Source organism: Castor canadensis, chromosome 2 (assembly GCF_047511655.1).
Source record: "Castor canadensis chromosome 2, mCasCan1.hap1v2, whole genome shotgun sequence".
In the NCBI taxonomy this organism is placed as follows: Eukaryota; Metazoa; Chordata; class Mammalia; order Rodentia; family Castoridae; genus Castor; species Castor canadensis.
In genome coordinates, this window is record NC_133387.1 from 145,158,146 (window position 1) to 145,183,615 (window position 25,470).

General features: G+C 40.1%; 1 protein-coding gene across 2 annotated transcripts in view; it reads right to left on the reverse strand.

The window, feature by feature from the left end:
* Nucleotides 1-999: 999 nt before the first annotated feature.
* Nucleotides 1,000-25,470, reverse strand: part of Dnaaf4 (dynein axonemal assembly factor 4) — a 48,466-nt gene continuing 23,995 nt past the window's right edge. Inside the window, exons 5-9 of one of the 2 annotated variants that reach the window (XM_074065999.1) lie at nt 23,977-24,122; nt 21,551-21,660; nt 10,019-10,172; nt 7,967-8,072; nt 1,000-2,959 (exon numbers count right to left, since the gene is read on the reverse strand). In XM_074065999.1, coding sequence (XP_073922100.1) covers nt 2,850-2,959; nt 7,967-8,072; nt 10,019-10,172; nt 21,551-21,660; nt 23,977-24,122 — 626 coding nt within the window. In that variant the 3' untranslated portion in view covers nt 1,000-2,849. The remainder of the gene's footprint in view (nt 2,960-7,966; nt 8,073-10,018; nt 10,173-21,550; nt 21,661-23,976; nt 24,123-25,470) is intronic. The other variant, XM_074066000.1, reaches the window with a different exon arrangement.

The window sequence follows — 25,470 nt, forward strand, 5'->3', positions numbered from 1 at the left end:
TTTCCTCTCAGGGTCCAGTCTATGTCATCCTTGTGACAGGTGAAACCCAAGGTATTTGACAGCATCCTGGCAAACTTGAGCTTTCTTTTGGGGACCCTTATATCCTGCCTTCCACAAAAGGGAGAGAAAGAGGTGAGTTCCTTCCATATAATCCTCCTGAGTTGGTTCAGTCAACAGAAGGTCCTAAGCTTGCCAGGTATCAGCTTTACCCCATAATCTCCATTAAATCCCCTCTTAAAGTTCTTAAGCATGCCTTCTAGGGCGGTGTTCTTACTCTGACCTCCTCCCATTCCTCCCATTTGCCAGATGGCAAGACAGAGACAAAGATGGAAGGGATGAGGGCTGTGGAGAGGAGGTAAGGGGTCCTCCTCTCTGGCACCCAGGAAAAAACAAATAACACTACTTGCTTCATCTGTCTCCAGCTGCTCCCCTTGCAGGGATTTAGGCACCTCTTGGCCACAGTGAGTCTATATAAACCCCAGACTGGAGGCCATTAGGACTCACCTTAGACCATACGAGTTTGGATTGGGACTCCACACTCACTTTGTAACTGGGATACCTCTCAGGCTCGCACTTTCACACATTCTCACACAGCACAGTACTTCCATCCCGCTCCCTGAACCTGAAAGATACGGTTTCACCCACAAAAAGGGGGTTACTCAGGTGTCTTTGGGAGTTGATCAGACTCCCCTTCTGCCTCCTGAGGCAGGCCTGAATTCAAACCCAGGTTCTTACCAGTCTGATGAGTGGGGCTCTCAAGTTGGTTCCTGAGACTTTCTGGGTTCCTTTGTGCAACTGGAACACACCACCTCAGCTGGTTGGGAGAGAGGCTCCCTTCCCCTCAGATCAACACAGTCCAGTGGCTCCTGGCAGCGGGCTTGGGACGTTGAGCCAGTGACAGGAGGTGAAAACACCACCCTCTGAATCCTGGGAAAGCACCCCAGAAATATTGCAGGAGGGTTCAGACAGAGACAGAAGGCACCAAAGCTTTTGGGAAGCAAGTTTATTAAGCCAGCAGCGACTCATTGGACTCGAGTCCAAAGGCTGAGCCCTGAGAAAAAGGGGGCCTTCCTTATATACCATTTAGAGCAGGTTACAGAAACAGGGAGTATAGCTCATCCCATACATAATCACATGTTATTTCATTGGCTGCTTTAGCCTCTGGTGACCCTTCTCTGGTCTCCAGGTAACATTCCCGAACTTTAGTTTTTCTTTGTTTTACTGTAGCATTCTTTATCTCTCTTCCCCCTTCCTGTCTTCCTGCCACAGTAGACCACCCATCTAGCAAGCGTGGGCACTGAGTTCAAACCCCTATACCACCAAAAAAAAAATTATACGAGGACACTGTCTGGAGCTAAGCTGCTGCAGCACTACACCCCAACATACCAGATTAAAAATCAAAATGGAACCAAAGTTCCAGTCACCAAATGGAAAGTAAGTTGTGATCTGACTTTCTGAGAAATACAGGAGAGAAAGACAACCAAAATTTCCAAATCTTCCAGTTCCAACTGGTATGATAAAGACGTTCTCTCAATTTGAATCCCCATACAAAAAAGAACCTGAAATGACCTGATGTTAACCAGGTATTTTCCTATTTTTCTGTCTCCCTATCCACACCTTACAAGGAAAGTAACTGAAATGAATAATCTGCTCACTGTTCTGTTTCTGCATTTTTCAGTTCTTCTCTGTCTATTAAACCAAACTCCTGTTCAACTCACTGGAACACTTAATTTATGTAGGTACCTGTTGCCAGAGTTAAGAATCACAAAATAAAGCCAACCAAGGTCTGCAAACTAAATTTGTTTTGACTTTTTTTTTTGGCAGTCCTGGGGTTTGAACTCAAGGCCTCATGCTTGCTAAATAGGCACTCTACCACTTGAGCTACACTTCCAGTCTGTTTGTTTTCTTCTTCTTCTTTTTTTTTTTTTTTTTTTTGATACAGGGTCTTGCTATGTGGCCCAGACTAACCTCAAATTGGCAATACTCCTGCCTCAGCTTCCCTAGTGCTGGGATTACCAGTATGTACAACCACATTTTTTTTTTGGCAGTACTGGTATTTGAACTCAGGACTTCATGTTTACTAAGCACTGTTCTATAGCTTGAGCTACACCTCAGGCTCTGTCTTTTTTTTGGGACAACAGCTTATAACTAAAGTTGGGGATAAAGTTTCTGAGTTGTTTTTTGTTTACTTTGTTTGACACAGGGTCTCACAATGTAGCCCAGGCTGCCCTGGAACTCCCCATGCTTCTGGCTCAGTCTCCTAAGTGCTCATATAACCGATGTGCATCACAATGCAAGGCTCAAGATGGTTATTTTACCAGACTGACATGGTTTGACCTCAAACAACAGGTAGCAGAAATAAAATATAAGGCTCTGTGTATTTTGAAAGTAAACATTTATCAATATTACAGCAAAGTCAACAATTCAGACAATGAAATAGTAGATTTAATATAAACAAAAATACTTCAAAAACACAACTTTCATTTTAAAATTCTACCTTGTTAAAAATTAATCAGTCAGTGCCTGGCAACTACACCACCAACAATTCTGTTACAAGAGCAAGTGTAATTCAGTCACAACAACAAAAAATGTATAAATAGTGTACTAATATTAAGAAATGGAAAATTAAAATAAACTAATCTTATTTAGATTTACTTTCAAAATGATTCAAACAAACATTTCCCTTTCTACAGATTTACAATATTTTGCCTCTACACAATGAGAGAGTACTAATAAGTGATTCTGCACCCATTGGCCATAATATGTACAAAGATTCCTAACATCTCTAGCTCTTTTTGAGAAACTTCAAAACAATACCTATTATTATACCTAGTTGCCTCTGGTAGTCATTACGATTTTAGTTCTGTTCCTTGGATTACATTCCGAATCTTCTCAGCATCATTTTGCACAACTTTGTTGGTTGGATCAATCTTAAGTGCAGCTTCATAATCCTGTAGGCCTGTATTTATATGGCAATCATTAATAAGATAAATATTTTATAAGTACTTGTCTTATCTATACATTTTTTTGTGGGGGGAGGGCCTGGAGTTTGAACTCAGAACTTTGCACTTGTCAAACAGGCACTCTACCTCTTGAGCCTCACCTCCAGTCCATTTTGCTCTGGTTACTTTGGTGATAGGGCCTAGAGAACTATTTCCCAGGCTGTCCTCGAATCCTAATCCTCCTGATCTCAGCTTCCCAAGTAGTTAAAATATAGGTGTGAGCAACAGGCCTCTGGGTTAGACAACATTTTTTAAAAATTAAAAAAAAAACCACTATGAATATGACACTGGATAATTATTAAGTTTTTAATAAGTTTCCCAACTTCACACACCTGGTATTTATTCTGTGATTTAGGGAAAAATTATGATTTCAGTCAGAATTTGGTAGAAAACAGGTTATTTTTAATTCAAGTACAAACAGTCTTAATATCTTAGACTCATTAAAATATGAATGGAGCCAATAAAATTTACATATCATAAAGCTATTTTTATTCCTTCAATGAAAAGGAAACAAATGGAATCTTGTTATGAAATGGGGGATGTGGGAGTGCTGGGGACAGAGCTGGGGTCTCACAAATTTCAGGCACAAGCTCTACCACTGAGCCACACCCTTTCACTGAAATTCTTTTTGTAGACTCAGTCCTTACTTTATATTCACAGGCTAGAACAAAGTATGTGATTTTTTCTGCAGTTATCTGCCTTAGTCTTCCAATTGCTGGAATTACAAATAAATACCACCGTGCCCAGCCTGTAGTTATTTTATCTACAAATTTCCTTTGAGAAGAATTGTTTAAAAACAAAAGTATTAGCCAGGCACCAAGTGGCTCACACCCGTAATCCTAGCAACTGAGGAAGCAGGGATTGGGAGGATCTTGGTTTGAAGAGTAGGCAAACTGTTCTCTAGACCATACCTTGAGAAAACCCATCACAAAAAAGGGCTCAAGATGCAGGCCCTGGTTCAAGACCCAGTACTGAAAAAAAAGAAAAAAGAAAGAAGTACTGTGCAGTGCTCACTGAAAACAGTGACTGCACCCAGTCTTTACTGGAAAGAATAAAGAAAACTGAGCTGAAGACCCAAGTGCTACTCATTTGCCACATCACTCAGGCCAACCACTTAACTCCTGCAATCTCCACTTTCTCACCTTTCAAATGAGAAAGAGAGGTCCTTATCCTCATGAAGGTGGAAAGACGTTTAAAACAGATGGGCTGGGCACCATGCCTGTAACCCTAGCTACTCAGAAGGCAGAGATCAGAAGAATCATGCTACAAAGCCAGCCCAGTCGAGTAGTCTGAGAGACCCTATCTTGGAAACCCTTCACAAGAAGAAAAAAACAAGGCTGGTGGAGTGACTCAAGGTGTAGGCCCTGAGTTCAAACCCCAATACTGCAAAAAATAAATAAATAAGTAAAAACAGATGGGCATATAAACGTAATTGGGATGATTCCATTAGAAAAACGGACAGAAGCAGGTTTAAACCCAAAATCAGATATAAGATTCAGAGAGAGCTAAGATGGCAGCTAGAGGGAGGAAGCAGAAAGAGTGCCTCCTAAAGTGAAATCTTGGAGAGACACTGGAGACACACCTTGAAGGCAAGGCCACCAAGAAGAGGCAAAACTTTGACCCTCCACACCCCCAGCCTGCAAAGAGCATCTCCACTTCACATTGAATGGAGAAACCAGGAGGGCCCCAAGGCCACCGCCAGTCACCCATGGCCAGATGGCTTAGGGAGACACGAACAAGGTGAGCTAAGGGGTACATGGTACTTCCACAGACAACCCTGGGCCAGATCAGCATAGGCCCCTGGACAGACCAAATCCCACCCAAGGAAAAAAGAGAAACTGAGTAATAAGCAATAAGAACAATAAAGAGGGTGGGACGCCTGAGCTCTGAAGAGGGGTGGAGGGGAATCCCTCCTGGAACTCTAAATAAACAAGCCAGGCCTGGCCGGAGAGGGTGGGAGCGGGGGCGCATGCGCCCAGCAACCAGGAGCAGGAAAGCTTGTGAGAATGGCAGAGGGAGGAAAACTCCACAGGAGAGGGGGTAAGACCCACTTCCCACGTGAACTGTAAATAAACACACAGGCCTGAGAAAGCTGGTGCAGTGTCACCTCCCCCAGTGTGCTTGGAAAGGGGAAAGCTTGTAGCAGTGGCTCATGCACAGAACTCTGAGTAAACAAAGCCTGTGGGGACAGGTGAGTGCTAAGGTCACCCCTGAGATCTGCATAACAGGAGAACTCTGAGTAAACAAAGCCTGCAGGGCCAGGTGAGTACTAAATTCACCCCTGAGATCTGCATAAATAAAGCCTCCAGCAACAGCAGGCTGATAGCAGCGGGCAGGCAAGGCACAGCCGCAGATAGCCATTCACAGACCTGTCTCCTGACTCTTTTTTTTCCTCTCTCCCTACCATTGATGAGAAAACAACCAAACTACATCTACATGCTGAAAAACTTACAGAAACTGTATTGCATTTGAACTTGGGACACTTTGTGGGTTTTTAAAAAATTTTTTTGTGCAGTTTTGTTTTATTTTACATTTCCCCTTTGATAAGACAACTACAGAACAACATCTGAGGCACCATCTCCAGGATTGGAGGCTGAGGGACAAACACTAAAATTATTAAGACTGAAACTTCATTGCATTTGAACTTGGAGATTTTTATATATTTTTTTTCTCAATTACTTATTTTTTATTTTTATTATTTTTATTTTCAATCCTCTCTCTATCTCTCTAATGCCTTTTCAGTTTACTGTTGATTAGTACACTGTCTCTCTCTGTTTATATCTTTGAAACTTTTTTTGTTTGTTTTGTTTTTGTTTTCTACTTATTTGTTTTTCCCTTTTCCTTTAACTTCTTTGCTTTCCATCCCCTCTCACCCTTCCATTCTAAATATCACTAGTGCTATTATTACAAGCCAGAAAATACTTAATTGCACACAGTACAGGGACAATAACAACACCAAGGGCAATGACAGGAAGACAGAAAAAACAGGGAAACCAGTTTCCCCACAGCAAAATATTACTACAGAAACCAGAGGGAAATGAAGAAAACAGATACTCAGATCCAGACTCCAACAAAATGAAGATAAACTAGGCCAAAGAACCCAATGAAGCCCACAAGAATAATCTAAAAGAAGAAATACTACTGGTACTCAATGAGAATTTTATAGAGATGATACTGGATATGGTCAACCAAAATGTACAGGAGACACTCAAGAAATTCCAAGACAACAAAAATAGAGAATTTGAAAAAGCAAAAGAAGAAATAAAGGAAACCATAGAAGCACTGTATAAACACCAAAGTGAAACAGAGAACACGATTAATAAAGAGATAAATGAACTCAGGACAAAAATAGACAACATAAAGAGGAAGGGACTCAGGATATGGAAAACCTCAGAAAAAAGAATGAAACAGAATTGCAAAACAAAACAGAAGGCCAATCCAGCAGAATAGAAAAAACAGAAGACAGAATCTTAGAACTCAAAGATGAAATGGTAATTAAAGGAAAAACCAAAGAACTATTAATTAAACAACTCAAGACCTGTGAAAAGAAAATGCAGGAACTCACCGACTCCATCAAAAGACCAAACTTGAGAATCATGGGCATCGAAGAAGGAGAAGAGGTGCAAGCAAAGAGAATGCGTAATATATTCAACAAAATAATAGCAGAAAATTTCCCAAATCTAGAGAAATCTATTCCCATACGGATGCAAGAGGACTCCAGGACACCAAACAGACCAGATCAAAATAGAACTACCCCACGACATATCATCATTAAAACAACAAGTTCAGAAACTAGGGAAAGAATATTGAAGGCTGTAAGACAGAAAAAACAAATACCATACAAAAGTAAACCCATCAAAATCACAGCAGACTTCTCAACAGAAACATTAAAAGCAAGAAGAGCATGGGGTGAGAACTTCCGGGCACTGAATGAAAATAACTTCAGCCCTAGGATACTCTACCCAGCAAAACTATCATTCAAAATAGATGGAGCAATAAAAGTCTTCCATGATAAGCAGAAACTAAAACAATATGCGACCACAAAGCCACTACTACAAAAGATTCTTCAAGGGATTCTGCACACAGAAAGTGATACCCAACTTAACCATGAAAGGGGAGGCAGCACCAAACCACAGGAAAAGAAAAAGCAAGAAAGTAGAGAGTAACCTCAACTTAGGTACACACAATCAAACCTTCAAACAACTAAGACAACTAAATGACAGGAATTACCACATACCTATCAGTACTAACACTTCATGTTAACGGACTTAATTCCCCCATCAAAAGGCACAGTTTGTGTTGGGTATTTTTGAGATAGGGGAGAGGGTTTCAAGAACTATTTGCCTGGGCTGGCTTCAAAACACATCCTTCTGATCTCTGTGTCTTGAGGTGGGCAGCAGGCATTAGCACTGCTGCTGGGCCAGTATTATTATCTTAAGTGAGTCATTTATACCATTTATTACATATCCTTCTATGGAAATGTCTGATAATACAGATTTTCCTGAATCTACCTTAACTCCATTCTACAATGAATTTTCATTTTTATTTTATTTTATTTTTTTTTGTGGTACTAGAGACTCAAGTCAGGGCCTTGCACATAGTAGGCAAGTGCTCTACCACTGAGCTACATTCCCAGCCCTACAAAGAATTCTTTTTGTGGGAGTGGGGTTTGATCGTGCCTACAAAACAGGAGTTCTATCACTTGAGTCACACCTCCAGCTCTGAATTTTTTAAAATATAATTTCAAAATCACTTTTATTTAATGAGTACTGAAAAGTCATGATCTCAAAAAATCTGAATGACATTTTTTTCAGCATAACCTGGAAGTTAAAATTTTTCTATTACCAGATACCTATAATCCCAGCACTCTGAATATGAGACAGGAGGATATCTTCTTTGAGCCTAGCATGGGGTTGAATATCAAGACCCCGTCTCGCAACAAAACAAATCTGTCAATATCTTACCTTCTACATATAATTCTAACTGACAGAATGCTGTTCCGCGGCGAACATGTGCCTTCATTCTTGCATTAGCATTGTCTTTAACAGGTGGCGTCAATAACTCCAGTGCCTTGCCAAAAAAAAAAATATATATAATGTGTGTGTATATATGTGTGTGTGTATATATACACACACACACACACACACACACACACACACACACACACACACACACACACACACACATATATACACATATATGATTAATAAGGGAAAGACTAAAATTCCTAACTTAAACTTGAGTGAAAAACTCTAAAACAAGCCTCAGTGGAGCTCTTATTCCTATTTCCTGGATGGGGAGCAAGAAATGTTTCTCCTTTTTTTTCCTTTGGTAGTACTAGAGTTTGAATTCAAAGCCTCATGATTGCTAGGTAGGCACTCTACCACTTGAGCCACTCTACCAGCCCTTTTTGTGATGGGTTTTTTTTGAGATATGGTCTCATAGAACTATTTTCCTATGCTGGCCTTGAACCTCAATTCTCCTGATCTCTGCCTCCTGAGTAGCTAGGATTACAGGCATGAGCCACTGGTGCTTGGCTCTCCCTTTATTTCTTTTCCCTATTTTTCCCTACTTTATCCTGTTATGCTAAAATAAACCCTTGCTAAAACTTCATAAACAAACCATTAACAACAAAAAAACAAGCCTCAGGCCCTCACCCATGGAAATTTTTGACTTAGCTGGTACAGGAATTTACCAAATATCCCTGTTTATGTTGAACAAATTAAGGAATTGTCCCTATGTGAGATTCACAAACCACAAAGTTGTGATCTGTCTTATCTGAAACCTCTACAGCTCTATCTTTTCTAACAGGACTGACTAAATAGCACTTGTGGTCTTTGCATTCAGATTGAGTAATTTAGTCTAGTCTTTTGTTGTGTTTGTTTTGTTTTGTTTTGTTGTGTTGTGTTGTATTTTAAGCCAGGATTTCTCTAGGTAGCTCGTGCTTAGTTTAAACTCATGGTCCTCCTGCCTCAGCCTCCTGAGTGCTGGGATTATAGGTGTGTACCATCATGCTTTACTTCAGTTTGTTCTTTCATTCATTCATTTAATAAATATTTGTTTAGTTGTTCCCTTATTTTCTTCAATGCTTAATGTGGTTCACTGAAGCAAATGACTAATCTCACTGCACTGATGGAAATCTTGACTATTCCTGGTATAATTTGCACTGAAATAGTTTATGAAATAAAAAGTTTCTACTAGGAAAAAAGTTTTCACAAAATTGTGCTAGTCCAAGGAAAACTAGTTTAAAAAATATAATATGGTCAAAGTATGAGGACCTTCTTCACCATCTTCAATCTGAAGGACTACATAAGAGATTTTTGCATGTGATATTACGATAAGACAAGTCACCTTGACAGGGACAAAAAGAGGAAAAGCTGTAGGAGTTTAAGAATTTGAATAAATGTGTGAGTGTGTGCATGTGCATGTGTGTGTGTGTTTTATTGGGGATCAACACCAGGGCCTTGCACATGCTAGGCAAGTGGCTCTACCACTGAGCCACGTCTCCCACCCTTGTTTTCTTTTGAGACAAGGCCTCCTCATGCAGCACAGGCTGGCCTCAAATTGGCTATGTAGCCTAGGCTAGCCTTGATCTCACAATCCTCCTACCTCCATCTTTTAAGTACTGGGATTACAACTATGCATAGCTGCACTATGTCCACCTTAGTTCTTTAAATTTAATAATGGGGGAAGTGGAGGGATGAAGGAGAATGGTGAAGGGGTGAATTCAAGTGCAATATATTGTAAGAACTTTTACAAATGCCGCAATGTACCCTGAACCAGCACAACAAAAAAAATTTTTTTAAAGTAACAGAATAAAAAAAGAGCAACATTTATGTATGTAGTATGTATGTATATATGTACGTATTTATTTCTGGTAGCAATCAGGATCAAACCCAGAGCCTCCTATGTGCTAAGCAGGCACTCTATTGAGCTACATCTCTAGCCCAAGAGCATTATTTAAAACAGTAACTTGGAGGATACCAATTACAAATAGTGGAGAGATATGTGTGTACCTTAGAAGAGTCTTCAATGGCCTTGTGTAGGTTTCTCACTTTTAGATGGCAAGCAGCCCGGTTCAAGTACAGCAGTGGGATCTTGCTGTTCAGTCTTATGGCCAGATTGTATGCATTAATCGCTGCCAAATAGTTTTCTGTTGCAAACAATTTGCTATTAAGACAAAAACACAGAGAGAGAGAGAGAGAAAAAGACATTATAACCTTGAAACAGAAACAGAGAAATAATACATAGCACTATTTGGCAAAGGGATTACTCATCGCCTTTTGTACTCCCTGTAGGTTGAAGACTGCTAGCTGCACAGACTGACCGTCTCTCCACATACACGGCACGTAATATGAATGGGGTGGATGTCACACCCTGCCCCAAAGTAGTCATGGGCAGTTTAAGCCAGCAGACAGACTGCCATCCTTGCTAGTGACTGGCTGAGGGACTGTTACCTAAAGTGGTTTATTCAGAATTGAAGCCTACGGGCTCAGGGAAGAGCAAAGAGAGAGTGACTGCCTAGCATCCACCCCCAACACCATGAAAAAAAGCACAACAAACACAATGAAGCTTGTGACTTTGTTTTCAAAAAGCATGAATGAAAAGTTGGGAGAACTTCTCCCCCTGCTGGATAAGCCCAAATTGTTGCTGTTCATTTTTAAAATCACGGGAAAAGCTAGAATTAGAATAAGGCTGATAATATGGAAATAGGAAAGGAATAAAAAGGCAGAAAGAAACTGCGTACTTTGTGACAGGTAAGCTGCTAAATCAAGCTGTATCTGAAATGCAAAATATTGCTTGTGTTTGGTTACATAAGCCAATAAATTCCTTTTACTATAAAGCTAGTCTCAGTGTGCCTTAATGAAGGTACATCAAACAGTGCAATTTAGCATTTAGAATGGAAGAAGGAGAATCTTACTGCATACTAAAGAAAAGGACAGGATTCCAAAATGGCGGCTAGAGGGAGGAAGCAGAAAGCGTGCCTCCTAAAGTAAAATCTTGGAGAGATGCTGGAGATACACCTTACAGGAAAAACCACCAAAAAGAGGAAAAACTTTAACTCCTCCACACCTCCAGCCTGTGCATAGCATCTCCAATTCACATTAAACAGAGAAACCAGGAGGGCTCCCGCGCCGCTGCCAGATGGCAGTGCCCAGACAGCTTGGGAAGACGCAGACCACCAGGTGAGCTAAGCGGCATTCGGTACTCCCACAGACAACCCTGGTCCAGATCAGCATAGCCCCCTGGACAGACCGACCCCCACCCAGGGAAAAAAAAGAGAAACTGAATAATGAGCAATAACAACAAAAAAAACACATAGCAAAGAGAGTGGGGTGCCCTGAGCACTGAAGAGGGGGGAGGGGAAATCCCTCATAAGCCGGCTGGAGAAGGCAGGAGCAGCAGCACATGCCCAGCAACCGGGAGTGGGAAAGCTTGTAAAAGTGGCGGTGGGAGGAAAACTCCACAGGACAGGGGGAAAGACCCAATTCCCACATGAACGGTACATAAACATGCAGGCCTGAGAAAGCGGGTGCAGTGTCACCTCCCCCAGTGTGCTTGGAAAGGGGAAAGCTTGTAGCAGTGGCGGTCACACCCAGGAGAACTCTGAGTAAACAAAGCCTGCAGGGCCAGGTGAGTGTTAACCTCACTCCTGAGATCTGCATAAATAACGCCTCCAGAAACAGCAGGCTGACAGCAGCAGGCACGCAAGCCATAGCCACAGATACCATTCACAGAACTGTCTCCAGACTCTTTTTTTTTTCTCTCTTCCTTTGATGAGACAACAACCAAACTACACCTGCATGCTGAAAAATTTACTGAAACTATATTGCATTTGAACTTGGGACACTTTGTGGGGTTTTTTTGTTTTGTGCTGTTTTGTTTTTTTTAGTTTTTTTCCCCTTTGATGAGACAATAGAACTACTTCTGAGACATCATCTCCAGGATTGGAGGCCGAGGGACGAACACCAAAATTACTAAGATTGAAACTTTATTGCATTTGAACATAGAGTTTTTTTTAATAAAATATATTTTCTCATTTATTTGTTTTATTTTTAGTTTTAAATTTTTAATTTTCAATCCTCTCTCTGTCTCTCTAATGCCTGTTCAGTTTACTGTTGATTAGTACACTAATCAACAGTTTATGTCTTTGACATTTTGTTTTTGTTTTTTTACTTATTTGCTTTTCCCTTTTTCTTTAACTTCTTTGCTTTCCCTGTCCTCTCACCCTTTCATTCTAAATATCACCATTGTTATTATTACAAGCTAGAAAATACTTAATTGCACACAGTACAGGGACAGTAACAATACCAAGGACAATGATGGGAAGACAGAAAAAACAGGGAAACCAGTTTCCCCACAGCAAAATATTACTACAAAAACCAGAGGGAAATGAAGAAAACAGATACTCAGATCCAGACTCCAACAAAATGAAGATAAACTAGGCCAAAGAACCCAATGAAGCCCACAAGAACAATCTAAAAGAAGAAATACTACAGGTACTCAATGAGAATTTTATAGAGATGATACTGGATATGGTCAACCAAAATGTACAGGAGACACTCAAGAAATTCCAAGACAACAAAAATAGAGAATTTGAAAAAGCAAAAGAAGAAATAAAGGAAACCATAGAAGCACTATATAAACACCAAAGTGAAACAAAGAACATGATTAATAAAGAGATAACTGAACTCGGGACGAAAATAGACAACATAAAGAGGAAGGGACTCAGGATGTGGAAAACCTCAGAAAAAAGAACGAAACAGAATTGTAAAACAAAACGGAAGGCCAATCCAGCAGAATAGAAAAAACAGAAGACAGAATCTTAGAACTCAAAAATGAAATGGTAATTAAAGGAAAAACCAAAGAACTATTAGTTAAACAGCTCAAGACATGTGAAAAGAAAATGCAAGAACTCACTTACTCCACCAAAAGACCAAACCTGAGAATCATGGGCATCGAAGAAGGAGAAGAGGTGCAAGCAAAGGGAATGCGTAATATATTCAACAAAATAATAACGGAAAATTTCCTAAAACTAGAGAAAGATATTCCCATACAGATGCAAGAGGCCTCCAGGACACCAAACAGACCAGATCAAAATAGAACTACCCCACAACATATCATCATTAAAACAAGTTCAGAAACTAGGGAAAGAATATTGAAGGCTGTAAGACAGAAAAAACAAATACCATACAAAAGTAAACCCATCAAAATCACAGCAGACTTCTCAACAGAAACATTAAAAGCAACAAGAGCTTGGGGTGAGATCTTCTGGGCACTGAATGAAAACAATTTCAACCCCAGGATACTCTACCCAGCAAAACTATCATTCAAACTAGATGGAGCAATAAAAGTTTTCCATGATAAGCAGAAACTAAAACAATATGTGACCACCAAGCCACCACTACAAAAGATTCTTCAAGGGATTCTGCACACAGAAAGTGAAACCCAACTTAACCATGAAAAGACAGGCAGCACCAAACCATAGGAAAAGAAAAAGCAAGAAAGTAGAGAGTAACCTCAACTTAGGTACACACAATCAAACCTTCAAACAACCAAGACAACTAAATGACAGTATTCACCACATACCTATCAGTACTAACGCTTAATGTTAAAGGACTTAATACACCCATCAAAAGGCACCGCTTGACGAAATAAATTAAAAAGGTATATCCAACAAGTTGTTGCTTACAGGAGACCCATCTCACTGACAGAGAAATAAACATAGGCTTAGGATGAAAGCCTGGAAGATTTACCAAGCCAATGGCCCCCGAAAACAGGCAGGAGTAGCAGTACTTATCTCTGACAAAGTAGACTTCAAACCTACATTGATCAAACGAGATAAAGAGGACATTCCCTACTAATAAAAGGGGAAATAGACCAAAAGGAAATAATAATTATCCACCTATATGTACCCAATGTCAACGCACCCAATTTCATCAAACATACCCTGAAAGACCTAAAAGCATATACTAACTCCAACACAGTGGTTGTGAGACTTTAACACCCCATTATCATCAATAGATAGGTCATCCATACAAAAAATCAATAAAGAAATCCAAGATCTAAAATATACAATAGATCAAATGGACCTTCTTGATGTCTACACAACATTTCATCCAACTACACAATATACATTCTTCTCAGCAGCCCATGGAACCTTCTCCAAAATAGCTCATATCCTAGGCACAAAGCAAGCCTAGCAAATACAAGAAAACAGAAATTATACCATGCATACTATATGATCACAATGCAGTAAAACTAGAACTCAACAACAAAAGTAAAGACAAAAAACCTGCAAACAGCTGGAAACTAAATAACTCATTACTTAATGAACAATAGGTCATTGATGAAATAAAAGAGGAAATTAAAAAGTTCCTGGAAGTCAATGAAAATGAAAACACAACCTACTGGAACCTATGGGACACAGCAAAGTCAGTCCTGAGAGGAAAGTTTATAGCCATAGCCATGAGTGCATATATTAAAAAGACTGAAAGATCCCAAATCAATGACCTAATGATACATCTCAAACTCCTAAAAAAACAAGAACAAGCAAATCCCAAAACAAATAGAAGGAGAGAAATAATAAAAATAAGAGCTGAAATCAATGAACTAGAAACCAAAAAAACCATACAAAGAATTAATGAAACAAAAAGTTGGTTCTTTGAAAAAATAAACAAGATCGATAGACCCCTGGCAAACCTGACTAAAATGAGGAGAGAAAAAACCCAAATTAGTAGAATCAGGAATCCAAAAGGGGAGATAACAACAAACACCACAGAGGTCCAGGAAATCATCAGAGACTACTTCGAGAACTTATATTCAAATAAATCTGAAAATCTTAAAGAAATGGACAGATTTCTAGATACATATGATCATCCAAAATTGAACCAAGAGGAAATTAATCACCTGAATAGATCTATAACACAAAATGAAATTGAAGCAGCAATCAAGAGTCTCCCTAATAAGAAAAGTCCAGGACCTGATGGATTCTCTGCTGAATTCTATCAGACCTTTAAAGAAGAACTGATACCAACCCTCCTTAAACTGTTCCATGAAATAGAAAGGGAAGGAAAACTGCCAAACACATTTTATGAAGCCAGTATTATACTTATCCCAAAACCAGGCAAAGACACCTCCAAGAAGGAGAAGTATAGGCCAATCTCCTTAATGAACATTGATGCAAAAATCCTCAACAAAATAATGACAAACCGAATTCAACAACACATCAAAAAGATTATTCACCTCGACCACATAGGCTTCATCCCAGAAATGCAGGCGTGGTTCAACATATGAATATCAATACACGTAATAAACCACATTAACAGAAGCAAAGACAAAAACCACTTGATCATCTCAATAGATGCAGAAAAAGCCTTTGATAAGATCCAACACCATTTCATGATAAAAGCTCTAAGAGAACTAGGAATAGAAGGAAAGTACCTCAACATTATAAAAGCTATATATGACAAACCTACAGCCAGCATTATACTTAACGGAGAAAAACTGAAACCATTCCCTCTAAAATCAGGAACCAGACAAGGATGCCCACTATCTCTACTCCTATTCAACATAGTATTGGAATTCCTAGCCAGAGCAATTAGGCAAGAAGAAGGTATAAAAGGAATATAAATAGGTAAAGAAACTGTCAAAATATCCCTATTTGCAGACAACATGATCCTATACCTTAAAGAACCATAAAGCTCTACTCAGAAGCTTCTAGACATCATCAATAGCTATAGCAAGGTAGCAGGATATAAAATCAACATAGAAAAATCATTAGCATTTCTATACACTAATAATGAGTAAACTGAAAAAGAGTGTATGAAAACAATTCCATTTACAATAGCCTCAAAAAAAATCAAATACCTAGGTGTAAACCTAACAAAAGATGTGAATGACCTCTACAAGGAAAACTATAAACTTCTGAAGAAAGAAATTGAGGAAGACTATAGAAAATGGAGAGATCTCCCATGTTCATGGATTGGTAGAATCAACATAATAAAAATGTTTATACTCCCAAAAGTAATCTACATGTTTAATGCAATTCCCATCAAAATTCCAATGACATTCATTAAAGAGATTGAAAAATCTACCATGAAATTTATATGGAAACACAAGAGGCTACGAATAGCCAAGGCAATACTCAGTCAAAAGAACAATGCTGGAGGTATCACAATACCTGACTTCAAACTATATTACAAAGCAATAACGATAAAAACAGCATGGTACTGGCACAAAAACAGACATGAAGACCAGTGGAACAGAATAGAGGACCCAGATATGAAGCCACACAACTATAACCAACTTGTCTTTGACAAAGGAGCTAAAAATATATGATGGAGAAATAGCAGCCTTTTCAACAAAAACTGCTGGGAAAACTGGTTAGCACTCTGCAAAAAACTGAAACTAGATCCATGTATATCACCCTATACCAAGATTAACTCAAAATGGATCAAGGATCTTAATATCAGAGCACAAACTCCAAAGTTGATACAGGAAAGAGTAGGAAATACTCTGGAGTTAGTAGGTGTAGGGAAGAACTTTCTCAACAAAACCCTAGCAGCACAGCAACTAAGAGATAGCATAGATAAATGGGACCTCATAAAACTCAAAAGCTTCTGTTCATCAAAAGAAATGGTCTCTAAACTGAAGAGAACACCCACAGTGTGGGAGAAAATATTTGCCAGCTACACATCAGACAAAGGACTGAAAACCAGAATATATAGGGAACTTCAAAAACTAAATTCTCCCCAAACTAATGAACCAATAAAGAAATGGGCAAGTGGACTAAACAGAACTTTCTCAAAAAAAGAAATTCAAATGGCCAAAAATCACATGAAAAAATGCTCACCATCTCTAGCCATAAAGGAAATGCAAATTAAAACCACACTAAGATTCCACCTCACCCCTGTTAGAATAGCCATCATCAGCAACACCACCAACAACAGGTGTTGGCGAGGATGCGGGGAAAAAAGGAACCCTCTTACACTGCTGGTGGGAATGTAAAGTAGCACAACCACTCTGGAAAAAAATTTGGAGGATACTTAAAAATCTAAACATTGATCTACCATATGATCCAGCAATACCACTCTTGGGGATATACCCAAAAGACTGTGACACAGGTTTCTCCAGAGGCACCTGCACACCCATGTTTATTGCGGCACTATTCACAATAGCCAAGTTATGGAAACAGCCAAGATGTCCCACCACTGACCAATGGATTAAGAAAATGTGGTATCTATACACAATGGAATTTTATGCAGCCACGAAGAAGAACAAAATGTTATCATTCGCTGGTAAATGGATAGAATTGGAGAACATCATTCTGAGTGAGGTTAGCCTGGCCCAAAAGACCAAAAATCGTATGTTCTCCCTCATATGTGGACATTAGATCAAGGGCAAACACAACAATGGGATTGGACTTTGAGCACATGATAAAAGCGAGAGCACACAAGGGAGGGGTGAGGATAGGTAAGACATCTAAAAAACTAGCTAGCATTTGTTGCCCTCAACGCAGAGAAACTAAAGCAGATACTTTAAAGCAACTGAGGCCAATAGGAGAAGGGGACCAGGAACTAGAGAAAAGATTAGATCAAAAAGAATTAACCTAGAAGGTAACACACACGCACAGGAAATTAATGTGACTCAACTCCCTGTATAGCTATCCTTATCTCAACCAGCAAAAACCCTTGTTCCTTCCTATTATGGCTTATACTCTCTCTACAACAAAATTAGAGATAAGGGCAAAATAGTTTCTGCCAGATAGTGAGGGGGTGGGGGGGAGAGGGAGGGGTGGGGGGAAGGGGGGATAGGGGTAGAGGGGCTAAATGACTCAAACATTGTATGCACATATGAATAAAAATAAAGAAAGAAAGAAAGAAAAGGACAAGTCAGGTGCCGGTGGCTAACATCTATAATCCTAGCTACTGAGGAGGCAGAGATCAGGAGGATCACGGTTCGAAGCCAGCCTGGGCAGAGTTCGAGACCCTATCTGGAAAGAAACCTATCACAAGAAAGGGCTGAGGGAGTGACTCAAATGGTAAGAATGTCTGCCTAGCAAGTGTGAGGCCCTGAGTTCAAACCCCAGTGTTGCCAAGAAAAAAGAAAAAGAAGATTCTAAGAGGGGTTAATAATCAGCATCAAAAGTCCAATGTGAGCCAGGTATAGTGGCACACGCCTGTAATACCAGGAGGATCAGAAGTTTATGACCAGCCTGAGCTACATAGCAAGACCCTGTCTCCAAAAAAAAAAAGTTCCTTGTGAAGTAAAAGGACATCTGACAAGGACATAGAAGCCAGCTCTAGAAAATCCAGAAACAGCAAACCCAGCAACTCAGACTATCACACATTGGTGCTAGCGTGTCATCAAGTAGCAGGCTCCTACATTCTAAACTGGGATCTGGAAGCAGAATTTACATGGTTGGTGAGAGGAAAAACCAAAGCAAAGCCTCACTCTTCAAATGACTGGGTGTCAAGCAAGCTATAAAAGCCAACATGTAGGCACAGAGAACAAACGAAGCTTGATGCTAATGAAACAACAGTAATAGGATTCAAGGTGCTAGATTGCAGAGTCATGTATCTTTCTTGGGAATGTGGCTCAAGTGGCAGAGAGCCTATGCAGTAAGCTCAAGGCCCTGAGTTCAAACCCCAGTAGTACTGAAACTCTGAAAAATGATGTGGAGCTATATATCCTTCATTTTCTCTTATGTCACTTGAGAATCTGTTGAAAGAGTGCAGTATATAGATGGAACTTAGGTAGGTCCACTGTGGGAAAGAAGGAGTTTTATTTAAGTCTAGGGTCAAGATAGGGTCCAGTAAAACTCATTCTAAATATCAACACGAAGTAATGGCAAAGTGACAGATCAATGGCTCATCTATCTTACATGATTACAAGCATCTGGAAGGGAGCTGTTAATGTTATTTACAGAAGCTGAGTAATGTACAGCTGTTAAATAACATCACACCATGCTTATCCCTAATTTAGAGCATCTAGACTCTATTTTATGTGAGATGTTCTTCATAAAAAGATATCTGGTACAATGTTATCTGGAAAAGGTAAAATGCTTTCATGAGCAAATAAAATTACCTAAGCTATATGTATTCTCTTAAGGTAGCTTTGGTGTTTAAGACAGCAGAAGGAGGTTAGGTAAAGAGGAAAACGAAAACATTCTTCTTTTTTTAAAAATAAGAATCTATTTTTGAGCTGATATAATTCCCTAAACAATTTCCTCAAGCTACTTTTTTTTGAGAGGCATGCCCCCTTCCACACTTATGTGAAACAAACATCCCCAAGGGTAATACAATAAGGACAGCTGGACCACTTTTGCCACCTGTGTAACTATAGAAAACTACCATTAAAACAAAGCCTGTGGAGATGAAAGAAGTTTATCCTTTACACAACTGGCTCTAGTGTGACTCTTTCTAACTTTTGGACTCCATTATATTGTTAGAAAGGAAACATTTTCTCCTAGCCATTATGCCTTTCCTTTCCTTTTTTTGTGGTGGTGCTGAGGTTTGAACTCAGGGCCTACACTGGCAAGGCAGGTGCTCCACCATGTGAGCCCCTCTGCCAGCCCTGTGCCTTTCCTTGTATCCATCTGCACTTCTTGTGATTAACTACTCCACTCTGCTTCACTGGGATTCATCAGTAACTACATTTCCTTCATCTCTTCTTCTCATTTGTAGCTCTTTTCCTACTCTTTTATTTTGCTTTTCTTTCATTTTCTACCTAATTGGAGTTAGTATGGCAAAATGATACCCAAATGACAGACTAATGCAACTACAATCTACCAGTCACACCTGACTATTGCTAAGTACATTTTTTAACCAGGTTGCTACCAAAACATGGCTTTTGTCACAATTCAGTAATAACACATATTCACACATATATGCACATGCACTGGCATTTGGCCACACTTTTCTGTAAAACCTTTAACTCTGGCTCCAGGACCTCTTCTGCTCTTTGCATTCTTCAATCCAGTCACATCCTTAAGATATGAGAGATAAGACCAGACCACACACTGCCCAGGACCTTTTGCCAGTTGCAGCATCATAAGGCCTTTTGCAAAAGCACTTTCTAACCCTGTCCATTCACCCTGCTGTCCTTGGGCACAGAACAAGAAGCATGCCTCTCCCTGTCCTCATGCCAAGCCGCCCTTTGCTGGCCTTTCCTACCCTCACCCCCTCAGCTCTTCTGCACATTCTCACTCCTGTATTACACACACTCTCTCTCTCTCACACACACACACACACACACACACACACACACACACACACACACACACACACACAGAAGCTGTCGTCCCCCTCCCCCATCAAATCCTCAACTTGTCTACAAAACACTTTTCTTTTCATGGTGGGAGGGGTGGGGGTACTAGGGATCAAACTCAGGACCTTATATATGTGAGACAAACACCACACCCTCAGCTGTACTCTATCATATTGTCCACTGAGGCCCTCAGTTTCCCATCACAGGGCCCGGACTGCAGGGACTGGCACTCTCCAGTTCACTTCTGAGCATAACTCTTCATTTACATAAGAGTTATCAGTCTTTGGAACTTATGGCATCTACTCTTTTCCTCACTCAGTAGCCTAAGCTGGCCTTGATCTTAAGATCTTTCTGCCTCAGCATCCTGAGTGCTGGGATTACAGGCATGTGCCATCACATCCTGCAGGGAATCAGCAATTCTTTTTTTTTTTTTTTTTGGTCATTTTCTCATTGTTGGGGGTTGAACCTGCCTCATCCATGATAGCACTCTACCACTTAGCTACATTCCCACCCCATTTTGTTGGTTGGTTTGTGTACCGAGGATGGAAGCCAGACTTTTGTGTATGCTATATGTATGCTCCACCACTAAGCTACAACACCAGCCCACTATACAAATTCTGTTAACTCCAAAAATATATCTACAGTGTTGGCCTCTCCCCTAAGTTTCAAGCTTGCTGAACTCTGTCACCCTGACGAACCCTCAAAGACATCTCAAATTTAACCTATGCAAAACCAAACTTGCATGCACTCCCTCCTGACTAGCCTGTTTTCTAGAATCCTCAAATCCCGACCCCCATCTCCAAAATAACCACAGGAAAATGGGCTGTAGGCATAGCTCAAGTGGTAGAGGGCCTGCCTAGCAAGGGGAAGGTCCTGAGTTCAAACTCCAGGAGCAAAAACAAAAAGAAAAAGAAAAAAGATAACTATGACCAAAAGATGACTATGACTGTGCTATAGTTTCCCTAAAGATGCCACATACTAGTCCCCAGAATTTATGAATACATTTTCTAATATGAAACCTTCACAGGTATGATTAAAGATTTTGAGACACAGAGATGACCTGCATGTAGCTAGGATTACAGGTATGACAACCAGCACCCAGCTTCATCTAACTTCTGAAGTTTGGCAGCCCTGCCTACCTAATTTGCTTACTTGTCTTATCTCTCCTCAAAAACATACACATATGCAACCACAAAGGTCAAAATATTGAGAGAATGTGCTTAGTCCTAACATCTACATACATTATAGATCTCAAAGCCAGAGTTCAAACAACTTACTTTCCTTTTTCCTTCAGCCAGTCTGGATTCTTTTCTTCTTCTTTTAAATCACTAAATTCAGGAATATCAATATTCATTGCTCTTCTTGCCTCTGCTTGTTTGTGCAGCCACTGAAAAAAGAATGAAGTGTCATGAAGGATACAGTCTTTGTTGAGGTTGTGTTGCTGTAACAAATGACCTGAGGCTGGGTGCTTTATAAAGAAAAGAGCTCCATTTCGCTTATAGTTCTGGAGGCTGACAGTCTGAGAGCTGATAGCCACATCTGGTCAGGCTCTGGGAAGCCTTCAGGCTATGTTACAAATTGTGGGTGTTATCATGTGGCTGGAGCATGTGCAAGGGGGTGGGTGGGAGAGGGACAGAATTGTGAGAGGGAGAGATATCATATGGGGGAGCTACCAGTGTTTGGTTGGGGAACCAAACACTCTGTGGACTAGTCCACTCCTCAAGACCAGAACTAACCCCTTCCAGGGCAGTGCCCATGATGTAACCAGCTTCCACGAGGCCCTGCCTCTTAAAGATCTACCAGCTCTCAGTACCTTTACTTTGGGGACCAAGCTTCTGACACAGGAATCTTTGTGGGATGCTATGTTTTGGACCTTTAATGCCTTTAAGGCTGGTCCCCAGCCATGACGCTATTGGGAGGTGGGGCCTAGCAGCACAGAAGTCAGGTCACAGGGACTCAGACTTTCCTCTTTCTTGGATGCCCAGAATCCAAGCTGTGAGCAGCTTTCCTACACCATGATGTTCACCTTGCCACAGGGCCAAAAGCAATGACATCAACCAACCAGGGACTGCAACCTCTAAAAACAGAAGCCCAAACAAACGTTTTCTCCTTATCAGCTCACTCTCTTAAGTATTTTGTCACACTGGTGAAAAGCGATTAACACAGGGGCAAACCATATCCAAACCACAGCAGACACTATGGTATTAACAGATACTTTTAGATTTTCTATCTTCAAGATATCTGCAAATCCATGTTTACAGAAACACTATTCACAATAGCCAAAATATAGAATCATCCAAGGTGCCTATGAACCAATGAATGGAAAGAAAATGTGTTATGTATACACAATGGAGTATTACTCAGCCATAAAGAAGAATGAAATTATGCCATTTGCAGGAACATGGATGGAACTGGAGATCATAATGTTAAGTGAAATAAGCCAGGCTCAAAAGGACAAATATCTTCTGCTCTCTGTCATATGCAGAATCTATTCTTTAAAAATGAATGACAAGAGTTTAAAATGGGGACTGTTTGGGGTGGACACCAGTGGGAGGGGGAAGGACAAAAGAGAAGGCAAATATGGTTTATACCCATGAATGAAAATCAAACTATGAAACCTGTTGAAACTGTTTTAAGAAGGGGGGAATGAGGGAGAGGAATAGGGGTAAACTTGATTGAGGTACACTGTATGTTTGTGTGGAAGTACCATAATGAAACCCCACTGTACAACTAATATATGCTAATAAAAAATTTAAAAACAATTATAATAATTACAATTATAATTACGGAAATTAAAATTTTTTTTTAATGATACTGGGGTTTGAACTCAGGGCCTACACCTTGAGCCACTCCACTGGTCCTTTTTTTAGTGAATTTTTTCAAGATAGAGTCTCTCTAACTATTTGCCTTGGCTGGCTTCAAACAGCAGTCCTCCTGATCTCTACCTCCTGAGTAGCGAGGATTACAGATATGAGCCCCCAGTATCCGCACACTTTTCATCCTTTTTGCTTTACTTCTCACATAGAGTCTTGCTCTTTGCCTGAGTTAGCCTTAGACTGCGATACTCCCACTGATGCCTTGCACATAGCAGGTGTGTACCACTACACCCATCTTGCTTATTGAGATGAAGCTCCACTAACATTTTGCTAGGGCTGGCCTTGAACCACAATCTTCCCACTCGAGTGAGCCCCCTTGCCTGTCCAGTTTCTATAATTTTTTAATTGAGAGAGGCATCAAAAAATGCATATCTTAGTGCTCTTATTACTGAAGACACAATTTATGAAATCCAGGGCTCAGAAATTTATAAATGAATGAAATATTTTAATTCTATAATATCACAATGTTAGAAATACCTGCCAATAAAAATTAACTGTAATAATACATTCATTGAAACTTGCAAGTCTTTTCTTTCCAAAATACACACTATTACAAAGTTTACAAATATATTACAGCGAATAAGTCTGACAAAATTAATAGTAAGTGAAGTTTCCCTCTTGCAATAGCAGCAATACCATTATGTCCGTGTTCTCTCATCAGCATTCTGGGGAAACATTTCCTAAGGAAATACTAAAATATATTCATGAAATAATATCCTTGGGTAATAAATATTTAAGAAATTTAGAACCTGTGCTAAGTTCAATAGTTGAAGTCAGATGAAAGCATTTCCACGGATGGCAAGTGTAACTACAGCACGTGTATGTACCTCCTCCTCCTCTGCCGCATGTGACTCTCGGAGGGCTGTCGGGAAGACTCGAGGGGTAAAGCTGACTTGAATGCTGCCCACAGAGCGAGGAGCAGGAACGCAGTCTTCCTTGAACACCTCAGAAAATATATTCTCTGAATTTCTCCCTTCAAAAGCAATGGTAAAAGTAAGTCATTTCTCATTTCCTAGTTAAAAACTGACTTTAAAGATAATTATGCATTAAAGCTAGTTCTAAACTCCTAAACAAATAAAGCAAAGATATTTTCTGCAAAAAGGAACATAAAGCTCATTTCTGATAATACAGAAGCTAATCTTTCATTTAACTGATGACCCCACTCCTTTTCTGGGGTTCTCTTTGTTAAGCCACTGTCATGGTGCCCAATTCACATCAAGTCTAGGGGTGGGCACTTTAGGCAGCTCTACATCAACTCTAGAGCAGGACATGGAAGCAAATCCACCACTGCCCAAACCACTCTGTTCCTTATGCTCCTATAGCCATGTGGCCTATGCACATCCTTGCGAGGGCGTAGGTTGTTCAACCATCAAAGAGAACTAACTATAATAGGCAAATGATAATGAAAAGCTAAACATTTTTGTAAAGGTCGTTAGACATAATAACAGTTAAGCTGGTATAAGAGAAAAGATTAATCTACGTGTTAGAGTATAACCTATATGAAAGAAGAAAAGGACATGGAGCTGTGTTAGTCACCCTTTTGCAATGTTGTGACCAAATGTCCTAAAAAAAGCAACTTACAGGATAAACGATGTATTTTGGCTCATAGTTTCAGAGGTGTCAGTCTATTGTGGTAGAGAGGAGGTGAAGAAAAGCAGTTCACATTATGGTAATCAGGAAGAGGGGAAAGGGGCATACAGGAAGTGGGCCTGACCCAGTGACCTTCTTCCTCCAACTAGACCCTACCTCCTCCCTTTAACCACCTCCAATAATGCCATCATGTTATAAATCCATCAGGCCATAATCCATTCATTAGGCCAGAGCTCTCAGGATGTAGCTGCCTATGAAAACAACCTTCCAAACACATCCAGGTATGCTTGGTGTGCTTTACCAATCTCCTAAGCATTTTTTTGGTGTACTGGATTTGAACTCAGGGCCTCAAGCTTGCTAGGCAGGTGCTCTACTGCTTAAGCCACTCTGCGAGCACTGTTTTGTAATGGGTATTTTCAAGATATGGTCTCTTGGACCATTTGCCCAGGCTGGCTTCAAACTGCTTTCCTCCTGATCTCTGCCTCCTGAGTAGGTAGGATTACAGGCATAAGCCACTGGCCCTCCTAGCCCTTTCTTAATCCAAAAACGTAGAGATTAAAATTAACTATTACCCTAAAAACAATGAAAACAAAACCAAAAACAAACCCAGGTTACTAAAGCACCAAAAATATAACATGCAGATTTAAAGGTACATAGCAAAACTAGTGAAAAAAAAGATTTTCAAGAACTAGGACACAGAGGGATGGGGGCTTGGCTCAAGGGGTGGAGGC